This window comes from Ursus americanus, chromosome 12, assembly GCF_024610735.1.
Source record: "Ursus americanus isolate L20-20 chromosome 12, mUrsAme1.1.p, whole genome shotgun sequence".
Classification (NCBI taxonomy): Eukaryota; Metazoa; Chordata; class Mammalia; order Carnivora; family Ursidae; genus Ursus; species Ursus americanus.
This window is the reverse complement of record NC_142138.1, coordinates 34,892,075-34,905,163: the sequence shown is the minus strand read 5'-3', so window position 1 is coordinate 34,905,163 and position 13,089 is coordinate 34,892,075. Positions and strand designations below refer to the sequence as shown.

Here is a 13,089-nt window from a genome sequence, read left to right as displayed (position 1 = left end):
TGACTTCAGCTCTTTGGTTTTAGAAACGTTGATAGTTTGGACATACAAATCTATCAGGACTAGCGATCTAGCTTTTGAGGTTCTGAAAAAGGCAATTTCATTATTTAGTTCAAATCCATTTTTTTTAAGGAGGGAAGTGTACAAAACTTTCTCAAATCATTAAAATTGCTGCTTCAGAACTTTCAGTTCAAATGCCCATGAATCAAGGTTACAGGACACATCCTTTTTCCAATTTGAAGAGGTAAAGAAGACAAGAACACTATTAAACAAACTAGCTTATGAAAATTACCTAACATCCTGAAACTTTTGGTTGTCTAAAATGTTTTTCTGCTGAAAGTGAAGAATACAATTTAGCAGTATGAATTCTGAGATTGGGGGAAAAACTACACAGAATTAGAGCGTTAGCTAAAGACTACTTATGAAACTTCCACCTGAATTTTAAATATCCCTTGTCAAATTAAAAATAGAAGTCTATCCAAGGTTTTGTTATATCTATTTTATTTATTAAGACGTCAACACTGAATCTGGTAAAAGAAATGCTCCTATAAGGCCAAGAAAACAAAAAAGGAAAGCACTTGCCTCAGTTACTACAATGGTAGCTTTTACCAGGCACTAAAGTTACCACAACAGCAGGTAGCCATTCAAGTAGCTCACGATTAAAACCGAAGTCAGTTCCTTCTTTAGAAAACTGTGAGCCAAACCAATTTGTCAGCAACTGGTATTGGGCAAAAGTACAGATTTCTATCTGCCCTACTGAATAGCTAATTCAAGTTTGTTTTCTGGAAAAACACTAGTCTTAAAAGCCAAACACTTAAGAACACAGACAGACACTTGGCCAGCATCACACTATGGCTTCCTTCCACACTTCATGAAGCTAATTGGAGGCCCGAGTCTGTTAGTGCTCTGCATGCATAATGGTTTTGTAGGCCATAAACATATGCTTCCTTCACATGTGTAGTCTTTCAGCATCAACGAGGAATGCTGGAGAAAGTGAAAATCACAAACTTCATACTTACTGTAAGGGACACATTCATATTGGACTTCAAGATATTTGTATGTTCCAGGACATGGATCAGGAAATACATCTGACCCAGTAACTACTATACACTGTGTTCGATTGTTGCACCTAGAAGACAAAACAAATAAAACTGGTGTAACATAATCATTTACTTGTTTTTAATGAAGAAATCGAATACAGAACTGATTCATATTTTCTTTAAGCAACTAGTACCGTAAAACAAAAAATTCAACTGATATTAGGTTGCTCCACATTATTAAATAAAGAGCTATAAAAATCCTATTTTATGTTGTACTATTTCTGTATCATGGGCCTCACTAAATTTTCACTCAAAGTAAAAAGCAAATAACGGTTCTCTATTATACTACTATACATTTAATTGTAATTTTTAGCATATTCAACATGTACTAAAAAAAACGTATATTTGCCATATTTTAGAACTAAAATAACAATTAAAAATGATACTATGATTGAACAGAAACAGCCGTAAATTGAATAGCTTGGAAGTAAGTTTTGAGAACATATTAAAACAAAGAAGGAGCCAGGTTTTTAAGTTTATCCATTAAATCCAGTTTTGCGTTAAGTTTTGTATTAAAGGGACTTTCTGCACTCTTCCAAACCAGACACCAAGCTAGCAGATCACACCTTCCATGCTCTGGCTTGATAAATGATAGAATTCACTTAAAGCAGTTAGCACAGTGCCTGGTACACACTGTCTAAGACTTGTTACTCTTGTTATACTCACTGATCACCAGGTGCTTCTACTATACATGACGTGACTATGAGCCCAGATTCTTCTAAATTAATACTCTCTGAAATAAAATTTTAAAAAGAAGGGCACCAACATGATGCCTAGAATGCCCTATTTATTACTACTGGAAGTACTCTCTCATTTTTGTGTTATCACTTATTCATCAACATTATTAAGATTAAGGTAGAATTTTAGGCAAGATGATATTTAAGTTTTGTGAATTTTTCAAAATTATCTTTTTATAAGCTTATTTATAAAGGAAAGAACTATTTCCCTTTATAATTTGCCTTGATTACAACTCAACAGAATGTAATGTTTGCAGGGTTTTATTATATTTTCTGATAGTACATAAATTAAGAAGGCAAAGCAAGCAGAACAAGAGCATTATAACAAAATTTATTTAACAATTTGAAGACCAGATATTCTATAGTGCATAAAATAACTGGACTATAAAGTGGCAAATAAAGAATGAAAAACCAGCTCAGTTTATTTTAGCAACGACAACTAATGAAGGACAATGGAAGGAGACGTGCATTAAAGAGGGGTAGGTATGTTAAGTCATGCACCCTTGTAGCCATTTCAACTCAAACCAAGTGGATTGATCCTTGAAGAGCAGCAAGACCTAAAAACTTGTACAGGATCAAACAGGTAATTTTATAGGTCAAAGTATATATAATACACTTCAAACAAAAGTCTTAAATATTACATAAACTCTAATATTGCTTGTGCAGATATTAAACTAATGATAACTTATCACAATTTATCTAGAATACTCTATGCCATATATTTTTAAAAACATACCATATAGAATAATTTTCAAAAGCATGGACAATGTAAATGGTGCAGTGTCACATTCTTATGCACCATCATGTTTTACTCCCATTACCTGTATTTCTTTTAAGCTGGTTCAATCATTTGAAGAAATTTGCCAGTGGTTCTCCATTTGGTGTAAATCAATTATTTTAACGAGAATCACAGAACCAATTTCATATCTTTAAAATTTTAAACAGCAGATGAATTTAAGATTTGTCAATAGATAGATCAGTATCTAATATTTCAACTAATGTTTCATTTCCTTCTTTCTTAAAGTTTACAGTAAGAGAGTTCACCGCTTTGTTAGAGTTTCTTGATCCCCCAGGATCTTCAACCACTACCTGGTTCTTATCAAAAACTAAAGTGCTTTTATTTCCTTCCTTATATTTATTTACACCTGCAAGGATTTTCCCATCTTCTCACTCCCACACCTTTCAGAAACAAACAAATCTGAACTCCTGTGAGTTAGACATCCCTTTTATATACATCCTTAGTGTACAAAACCCTGCCACGTTTTTGGGAAAAGGTGGCAAGAGTAAGGGGTGGTACTCAAGGTTGAAATGGACCAAGACAGTGAAGGATTCTGGACAAGGTGAAGGACGATATAGCCCAAGGGATTTAGGAATTTATATCATTTTTTAAAAATAAATAACACATTGGGGCGCCTGGGTGGTGTAGTCATTTAAGCCTCTGACTCGGTTTTGGCTCAGGTCACGATCTCAGGGTCGTGAGATCAAGCTCCACATCAGGCTCCGCACTCGGCGCAGAATCTGCTTAAGACTCTCTCTCCCTCTCCTTCTGCTTCCCTCCCCCAAGCATGCATTCTTTCTCTTTCTCCAAAATAAATAAATAAATCTTTTAAAAAATAAAGAATATATTGACAATTATCCATTCCCCCCCAGATGATCAGATAAATAAATATGATTGTCATATGGGGTAAAAGATATCTTTTATTCTGGGTACCTGGGTGGCTCAAGTATTCCTTCTTCCATTACATTTTGTTTAAAAGAGACCAACACCATAAAATGAAAAATAATTGTCCATATTTACTTTTTCTGAACTTTTTTTTGCATTAGTCATCTGACCACAACTACAAGTTCAAATTAATGTCAAAAGCAATTACCACAATTTGTATCAACTGGATGATTTTTATTTCTTTTAATAATCACATTGTACAAAACACTTTAAGATAGCGAAAAGTGTTATAGGGCTATATTCCTAAGTAAAATGAAGGTAAGGAGACTTAATGGAGTTCCTGGAAATAAAATTATATTGATTTCTAGAATTCATAGCTTCCCAAGATGTCAAAAATGTTCATTTTAGGGGCGCCTGGGTGGCGCAGTCGTTAAGCGTCTGCCTTTGGCTCAGGGCGTGATCCTGGCGTTCCGGGATTGAGCCCCACATCAGGCTCCTCCACTAGGAGCCTGCTTCCTCCTCTCCCACTCCCCCTGCTTGTGTTCCCTCTCTCGCTGGCTGTCTCTGTCTAATAAATAAATAAATCTTTTTTAAAAAATGTTCATTTTATATATTGGAAATACTAGAAACTGATCTTGAGAAAAAATGGAATTTGGGGGCTAAAACAGGAAAGGGTCAGCAAGAAGAGGAACACAACTGTAAGAAGCATACAGCAATTAGATTTGCATACCAGTATCTTGCTTCATGGGAAAGAATACCTAAGCTTTTGGAGGACCAAATGATGGAAATACAATATAGTTAGGTACATTCACTTATGAATGAAGCGAAAGCCTGAAGTTTTCAAATTCAGTAAGTGTGCGGACACAAGAGGAAAGAAAATACCAAATATGAGCTGTTAGGACTGAGAAAAATCTGAAAGTTCCTTAAACAGTATACTGTTAGTAAGATTTTTAAATTGTAAACTGCTATCATTTAAGAAGATAGGGAAAGAGAAGGCAATTAGTCACAGAAGCAAAGTAAATTATCACCAACTGCTCTGTTTCAAGTTTTCATTCTAATGAAAATGAAAAGGTACAACTAAGCCAAGAAAAGAAAAGCCCTTCAGTTGCTTGTATTCTCAGTCCTGGGCATAGCTCCTGGCATGATTTTCTCCCTCTTCCCCCACAGAAAAAGATTTATCAGTAAAGGTATGGCTTCTATTAACTATTAGATTATCAGTACATTTTGGTAATATTACATGGATTCATTGTTAAAAATCTATACTTTTTTAAATGTTAAGCATAAAAAAAGTATGAATGGGAACAAGGCAGAAGAACAGCATTTTTAAAAATAGGTACATTGCATGTACGCCCATTTTTAGCAACAGAAGGAAAGTATAATCTTTTCCTAAATATTTGCCAACTAATGAAAATTTCTAACACTAAATAAATTTGGAAATAACATTTTTGACAATCTGTGAAAATACACCATGGTTCCTACGAGGATGTCATTAAAAATAATAACAACAAAAAAGATCCACTCTAATCGCTGCAGATTTCTATATATTCAACCTTTGACTTCTTTATTAAAATAAGTTTTAATAAAGTGGCTCAACTAACAGGAAGAAAATAATCGTTTTTAGAACTCAAATAATACCACCTATGTATTATTTCTACACATGATTTTAGGTTGCAACTTTCTGACTATCATTTTAAATATTTTTCCACTAATTTTCTTACTAATCTAAAATATACAGAGTACAACACTCATCCTGAGAATTCCACATGTTAACTAAAATAAATCCAGTAATAAATGCTTTGTAACATTATCAAATTCAAACACCAGAAGAAAAGTATTATTTCTGACACTAATATTCATAAAACTTACATTTTAATCATAAAACCCATCATCTACAATGAAGAAAATCCTAAATCCTACTTTATAGGTCATAAAGCTGCTTTAAATGGAGCAAAAAACCTGAATTTTAAAAATTAGTTTAAAACTCATTCCTGCAAGTCTTTCAACTCTAAATGGGAAAAAAAAAATTCTATTTGGGAATGAAGCCAAATGCACATCTCATAAGCTGAAGAAAATAAAACCGCATAATTTTGGAGATTAATGCCTATTAGTTTACTTCGTATGCATAAGGGAATGCCAATATATTTGTTTCTCAGCAAAATTTAGAGTATAACATTTAAAGTCATTGATATTGTCTAGGTTGTGCATAGTATGTAAGAGAAAAATACAAAATACCTAATGAATCTCTTAACCTTCACAATTAGAATATGGTAAAAGTTAAAAGTATTAAAACTGTGTATTTTGTCTTCCAGATGTAATCAATATTAACTTTTAAAGCATCCATAATCATTTTTGAAATTAAGTTAAACGTTGCTACAAAAATGCGTAATGATGAAAAGGCATTTTATAAATGTGTATTATCATTAATTTACATACGTATATGGAAATTACCTTAGAAATTGTCATGCACAAATTAGCAGTACTTTGAAGAAACATCTTTTTTTATTTTGGGGACAGTACTGATTCATTACTAATGAAATGTTAATAATGCAAACACACTATTAATATGTTGCTTTTCCTTAATCTTTTAAAAGTGTAAATGAAAGAAGGCTCAATGCACATATCACTTATAATCTGAAAATAAACTGTATAAAAATCAACAATATAGCGTATCATTTGACTCTGTTCAGAAGCAAAATCATTTGCTATTTGGGAAGATTAGTGTTTGAAAGCAAAGGCTTTAGAATCAGAAAAAACAGGGGTTTAAATTCCAGTTTGTCTGTTTCTTTTAACTATGAGCCCATAAGCAATGTATTAAACCTTACAGCCTTCTTTCGAAGTTTGTCTTTAAGGTTAGATGGGATAATGCAGGCAAACTCTTTGCACAATGCCCAACAAATATGAATTACCAAAAACATCAATAATGATAAGTACTCCCTTATGTAAGATGGACACAGATTTGCAAACCTTAAAGGGGCAGGCTATCTTTTCTTGCTCCAGAGTGGTTCCTGTACTGTGCCTATGATTTCCTGTGTACAGCTTTAAAAACAGGTCAACTATTCATGTAAATTTGTTTCCTTCCCAACCCTAATCTTGAATTGTACAATGCCCAACAAATTGCTTTTACTCTTCTTTTGATTATCTTATGCTCATTATTACACTTTACCAAGTGCAAAGTATGGAGATGAGATTCCATGTGTAATCTATTGTGAGAGGTGTTTTAATCAATAGTCTTGTTCTGCTGATTAAGCAGGGGCTTCTGTTTTGGCAAGATAACATTAGTTTCTCCAGTCATGCTCCAAAAACCATTGGGAATCTTCAGCAGATCATTAGATATGCTACAATAAAGCTTTGGTACATTTTCTTTTCTTCCTTAAATTACTTCTTCACTGTCCCATCATTCCTTGTCTCGATGGCACTGCATTATTATTGCATCTCCCCTGAAACTTGCACTAGAGCTATGTCTCCAGGCCATAGGATGCCATTTTCAATTGAAGCTTCTGCTTGAAAATATAAATTAAGAAAATTTCATTATCTCCTGCCAGGGGCCATTATTCACCACAGTTCTAAGGAAGATTAAAAATGCAAAATCTACCGACTTGAACAAATACTCCAGCATTCAACAGAAAAACTCAGTATATCATGACAGAAACTAAAAATTAATGTTTGCTGAAATTTGGAGACACCCTCTAGAATTAGTCCAATTCTTTATTGAGCCCGTAGGTTCAGTGAAGATTGCTTCCACAATTTCAGTCTCTTAGTGGCATCTGTTATTTTTAAAAATTCAATTATAAAATACTAGCAATAATAGGTCTGTTTTCTTCCCTGAGTAATCTTCTACCTTATTTAAAACTGCTCACTTTTTTGGAGACAAACTACATACTTTCAAGGTACCAGGGTATCATGTAATGGCACTCCTTTCCAAAGTGCCATATATAAGCAGAACATTCACAAGAGTACCCTGGAAGAGTTTAAGCCACATACACATGGGGGATTATTTCTTCTTAATGAATGCAACATCTACAGTTGAATTATTGCTACTGAATCCATTCTCTCATTAATAAATAGAAATGATATTCATTCCTGAGTCTCGATTACTAAAAAAACAAAAAACAAACCCATTATATGTCTATAAGTAAATTTTATTCTACTCAAGTAAACCAGTTTTAAAAAATTAGAAATGTTACCTCAAAGGTAACATAAAAGGAAACGAAAGGAAAAGGAAACGAAAGGAAAAGGACACTGTTAACCTATACATTTTTACTGGAGGTGATTATATGTCTGGCACATAACAGAAATTCAGTAATTGTTTCTGAATGAATGAAGTAAATGATGAATAGTTAGCTTGGCTATTCTGCTTACAAATAAACACAGTTAGTAGAAAATAAATACCAGACATCCAATTCTGCTTCAATCAGCCATACTTGATTCTCAGAGAATTCTGTCAATTTGGACAGAATTTTGTATCAGGAAAGCCAATGACACAGCACTTAGGAGATAGACTATTTAAAGGCAGAGGAAAAACGTACTCTTTAAACTTCCAAATCACTGCATACACTATCAAGTCCAAATGACCAAGGAAAAAACGTACAGTACTTTAGGCACTAGAACCTTGACCTTCTGAGTCCAAATTTAGAACAAATTTTTACACACATAGCAGATGACCTTAAAATACAAATAGGTAAGTTCTGATGCGAATAGATTTATTCAAGGAAAGTAATCAAACTGCGGGGATAAAAAGAAGTTATGTTCCAACATAAAAGGTGACAATCATCCTCAAAAATCAAAGCGGGAAACTGAGGTGAATGATACATCAAACCTCGTATTTTATTACTGTATATAGTTCTTTTAGCATCTAAACTTCTATTCTGTAGAGCTAAGAAAAGTGGGTCCCGCTTTCTTTAAATATTTATTAATGATGATTTGTGAGCCTAACTAATTGCTAGGTAAACATAACATTAGGAAGCTAAATGGTGTGTAATTATTATGGAAAAAGAAGAGGTGTTCTATAGTAATGTTCCCATTTGTCACATAACTATGTTCTCATAATTTATTTAATAATTTGTGTATTTTAGTAGATTTCTATCCATCATATAGTATTTAATTCTTTAGGCATGTTAAGATATTATACTCAAAGCATTACAGAATATGTGTTGTTTGAACTATTTTGAAATCACTGAAATAAAGATGAATTATAGAAATAAAGTTACTATAGAATCTCCAGAAAAATATGCTTGAATATTGGTACATGACATGAATACATAATTTGGAAAAAATGACAATTTCTGTTCCATTCAGTTTCCAATACGCTGGTGTTCTCAAAAATTTTAAATACAATCCTGATTCCAAAAAAAATACAACTGTGATTACATCTTTGCAACTGTATTTGAAAGAAAAAGGTATAGAAAAAGACAATTTATTAATTAAATAACCATAAGCAAAAATACAAAATAAAGTTCTTTCAGTACTAGCAATATGTAAACGTAAACCTATTTGACTGAAAAAGTGTACGGTATATAACAGAAATAGAAAGCCAAAATAAATATCAGGTAACCTACAGCAGGTCAACAAAAGCTTTGACAGTCAAATCCCGTTTAATCCATGTCCAAAATATTGTCATTCCATTTTTCAATGTTAAAAACAGGAATAACATAAAAGTGACACCTTCCACAATCATTTTGTGTCTGAATAAAATACTATGTTAGGAATTATAACCAGACAGTTTGTGTACTTTAATATTTGCAAGTTAAATGTGCAACTCAGAAACTCAATAATCCTCAAAAATTCCACATTAATTACTAAAATAAGCATTTGAAATGGCAATGCTGATTTGCTTAAAAACAAGTTACTGTGTTTTAGAAACCTCTGAAATTCCTTGCAGTTTTTACTGGACCTTGGGGTCAGTTTAATGCAAATTAGACTTGACTCACTCAGAGCCTTATTAATCCAGTACAAAATCTCTTGTTTGCAGAAATGCACATTCAACATAAATGTGCTTGCTTTTATTAGCAAAATAAGAAGTATTTATTTACAAAGCATGCCACTGAGACTAAGTTTCATTCACAGGGTCATCAGGTCTAACTACTTAATGAAAGGAACAAAATAATTTAAGCGGGGATAAATACTAAAATTTTGAAATATTTAAAAAATATCGCTTCTGTGTCCAAATTTTCAAGACCTCTGCTTTTAATAATTCAAAAAATTATTATGACCTGTATCAATTAAGAGAAATTATTTATAAAAATGTTAACCTACTACAGTTTGCATTTGCAGAAACTATCACATTTTTAACAAGGGAAATGGGAAATCGCTATGGGATGCCCTAGTTAGATTAAATTAGCAGGAAACTTGTTACCAGACCATATAAAAGACACAGCGTAATAAGACATGACCTTGCAGAGCCTTGGAGCCAATCTATGATGTTTTTCCTTCCTATAACCCTTGCTAATTATCTGCAAAGTTGCAGACCCTTTTGTCGTGGGTTATTTTTCTTCAAATTGTGAGGGGATTTTTGGTTTCTAAATATTTAATTAGCCTTGTTATGATATGAGAATTGTTGTACATGCCAAGCATTTCGATTTTCATACTCTATTCCTTCTAATTATCCTCAGATTTAGATTGGTCATCCCAAATCTTTTTCTTTTGTAATTATTTACTTCTTAAAGATCATTCGGTGAAGAAATATTTCCACCCTTATGGCTCTTCTTTTTCACAAATGGCTTTTCTGGTCCGTTAATTACCCGCTCAGAGGATTAGAGTTTGAAATAATGCAAAAGAACCTGCAACTAAAAGGAGTTTTAGAGGACAACACTGAGTAAACTAGATTTTCGTCATTGCTATTTTAAATTCACCTTAACAGATTACTCCCTTGGTTTGGATAGGATTTTGAAAAACAAGAAAATTATGCCATAAATATATATTTTTCTGTGTCCCAAGATATTTGATGGGGTATGACTTGGTCAGTATTCTAGATCTCTGCATAGGAAACAAATGAGTATCTAATCTAATTGACGGCGAATATAATTTCTGCTTTTACAGACCTCACTTTGATTACAGCACAGCAACACATGTTCACAGAACTCCCATATAAATCGAACCGCAAGCAAAGAAATTAAATCATAAGACTTGATAGCATGGCTTTTAAAAAAATTTCCATCTATGCAAAGCTTAAGACTAAATGCAATTTTTTGATGATTTAATTGACTCAGAAGTTTTTCGTTTTTTATTAAAATGATTATATTCTATAAGTGCCTGGGTTTTGTTTTGTTTTTTAATCAAGAGCCAAGAAAGCACTGCTATTCTTTACCCGAAGTGAATTCTTTTGACATAAAATCTTTCACATCTTTCACTACTATTATTTTCTCATCAAAAATTTTCAGCTAAATACACTTTTCTTATATAGCTTTTTTTTTTTTAAAGATTTTATTTATTTATTCGACAGAGATAGAGACAGCCAGTGAGAGAGAGGGAACACAAGCAGGGGGAGTGGGAGAGGAAGAAGCAGGCTCATAGCAGAAGAGCCTGATGTGGGGCTGGATCCCAGATCGCCGGGATCACGCCCTGAGCCGAAGGCAGACGCTTAACCGCTGTGCCACCCAGGCGCCCCTTATATAGCTTTTTTTTAAAGTAGTTTATTTTCCTTATGCAACTTACAAAATATTTGGTAGTAAAATACATGACATGGTTTACAAACAAAAATACGGGAATGCCCTGTGTAAAAGGGGATGCAAAAGTATGAGTGGGCAGTGTCTTAATAATATGATTTGAATTAATAAATTAATGTTGGAACAGGGAAAATATGTAGAGTTAGTATTTCCCCAAAAGGTCAAGAAAGTGAAAACACTCTCATTCAGAAAATAAAGTGCTACATAATTATTCCAGAAGTTAAATGTTTCTATTAGCTATCTCGTTTTAATTCTGCACCCCATAAAAACTGTTACCTGTGTTTTCCCTATGTTGTTCTTTCCCATCTAGAAAGATGCATCAGAACAGAATTCTCACAGAAATGACTATCTATCTATCCATACTTCTTGAACTCTTTCCTTCTTAATAGAAAGACCATTTGAAGGACCTGAAGTCTCTGAGGTAGAACATTTTTAGAGCTGAGGACACTAGGCTAGTAGTTGCTGAACTGCTGGTTTCTGTCTTACAGTGGTGCCCTCTATGCAGCCCGTTGCCACGTACTGAGGTGTGAGGGAGGCACACATATTTGCAGGAAGCATCAGCTAAGGAGGAGGTATAAAGAAAGCCAACGCATAAACGATGCTGGCCCAACAGTATTATATTCACCCCTGATTAATGGAACCTGAAGTGATCTTTGTCTCCTTTCCCTATAGCAGGAATTGTCTATATAACTAATTTGGCAATTAATCATATTCTGCTTTGTGGCATCTCTTGTATACTTTGCATTTTGGTTTTTATTTAACTCAGCAAGTATATTCCATGTTTCGAATTAACAGGTAAACTCCTTCTGTTTTTGTTTACATTCTTTCCCAAAAATCCGAGAGTGCCGGGGACTTATTTGTATCAGTCTCATTCAATGCCTTTGGTTGTTGCTAGCTTCCTAGTCTTGCCTCTCCAGCTTCTTTTAAACTCATCAGAATGCCTAGTCCTGTTTATGGCAAAAAGAACTCACTCAATAAATACTGTCTAACTCAGAATTCTCACTCTTCTATTATTTTATTAAGGGTTTTTTAATTAAAGGGACAACTCAAAATGTCTTATTGATACATACCAGTTGTCATTTCTTTAATAAAAACTGTGGAAATTTTGTATAGATGTTTACTTAATGTTTTGTAAGACAAGAGATGAAAAACAATAAAGACAAAAAGCTGGAACCATAGACTCTTGGGATACTCTTAGCAGTAGAGCAGGTGTGGAAGGCTAAAAACAATCCTTAATACCTATAATCTGAATATAAATAATCAAATTCATTAGAGGCTCTTTATAAAGAGGTGGATACTGTGTGGTTCATACACTCTCAAAATTAATGGAGTCTCACCTGACTGATAAATAATATGGCAAATTTCACTGGCTTACTTATGATAAATCAGAAGTAATCTTTAATCATGACAAAATATTCATAATCTAATCCTTTTATCAAATTGACTATCACTGCAGGAGTCTCATGTGTTTGCACAATTAAAAACCCCATGTTAGCTGTATATAATAAGGCATTACATTTGATGCAAATCCTTTTCTATTGAAATAAGTGCCAAGCTGACAGCAGGAAGTAGCTGATAAGAAAGCAACAAGGCATTGCTCATGGCATTCTCGATAACTGAACACCTACTCATAAGCATTCAGTCTTCAGCATATTAACCCAAAATGCTCTTTTATTTTAAAAAAAGCACAGATCAAGGGAAGTGTCCTCTTGCTGCATCTCAGTCTCAAAGGCGAGAAAATTATCTAAAAATAGACGATAGATAGACAAAAATAGACAAATAGGAAGGAAGGGAGGGAGGGAGAAGAGGATGAAGGAAATGAAAATTTTATATCCACCTGTGATTCTGGCACTAGAAACAGCAATATAAGACATATGCTGCTATATTCTAGGTGTAGAAATACCTACAATTTTAAAAGCATAGTAATACCC

The 13,089-nt window shown here is 33.4% G+C and overlaps 1 protein-coding gene across 14 annotated transcripts in view; it reads right to left on the bottom strand.

Annotated features, from left to right (window-relative positions):
- Positions 1-13,089, bottom strand: part of ADGRL2 (adhesion G protein-coupled receptor L2) — a 184,430-nt gene that overhangs the window by 52,801 nt on the left and 118,540 nt on the right. For all 14 annotated transcript variants that reach the window (XM_087866037.1, XM_045801926.2, XM_045801923.2 and 11 more), the window contains exon 4: positions 1,017-1,126. In XM_087866037.1, the coding sequence (XP_087722163.1) occupies positions 1,017-1,126 (110 nt within the window). The remainder of the gene's footprint in view (positions 1-1,016; positions 1,127-13,089) is intronic.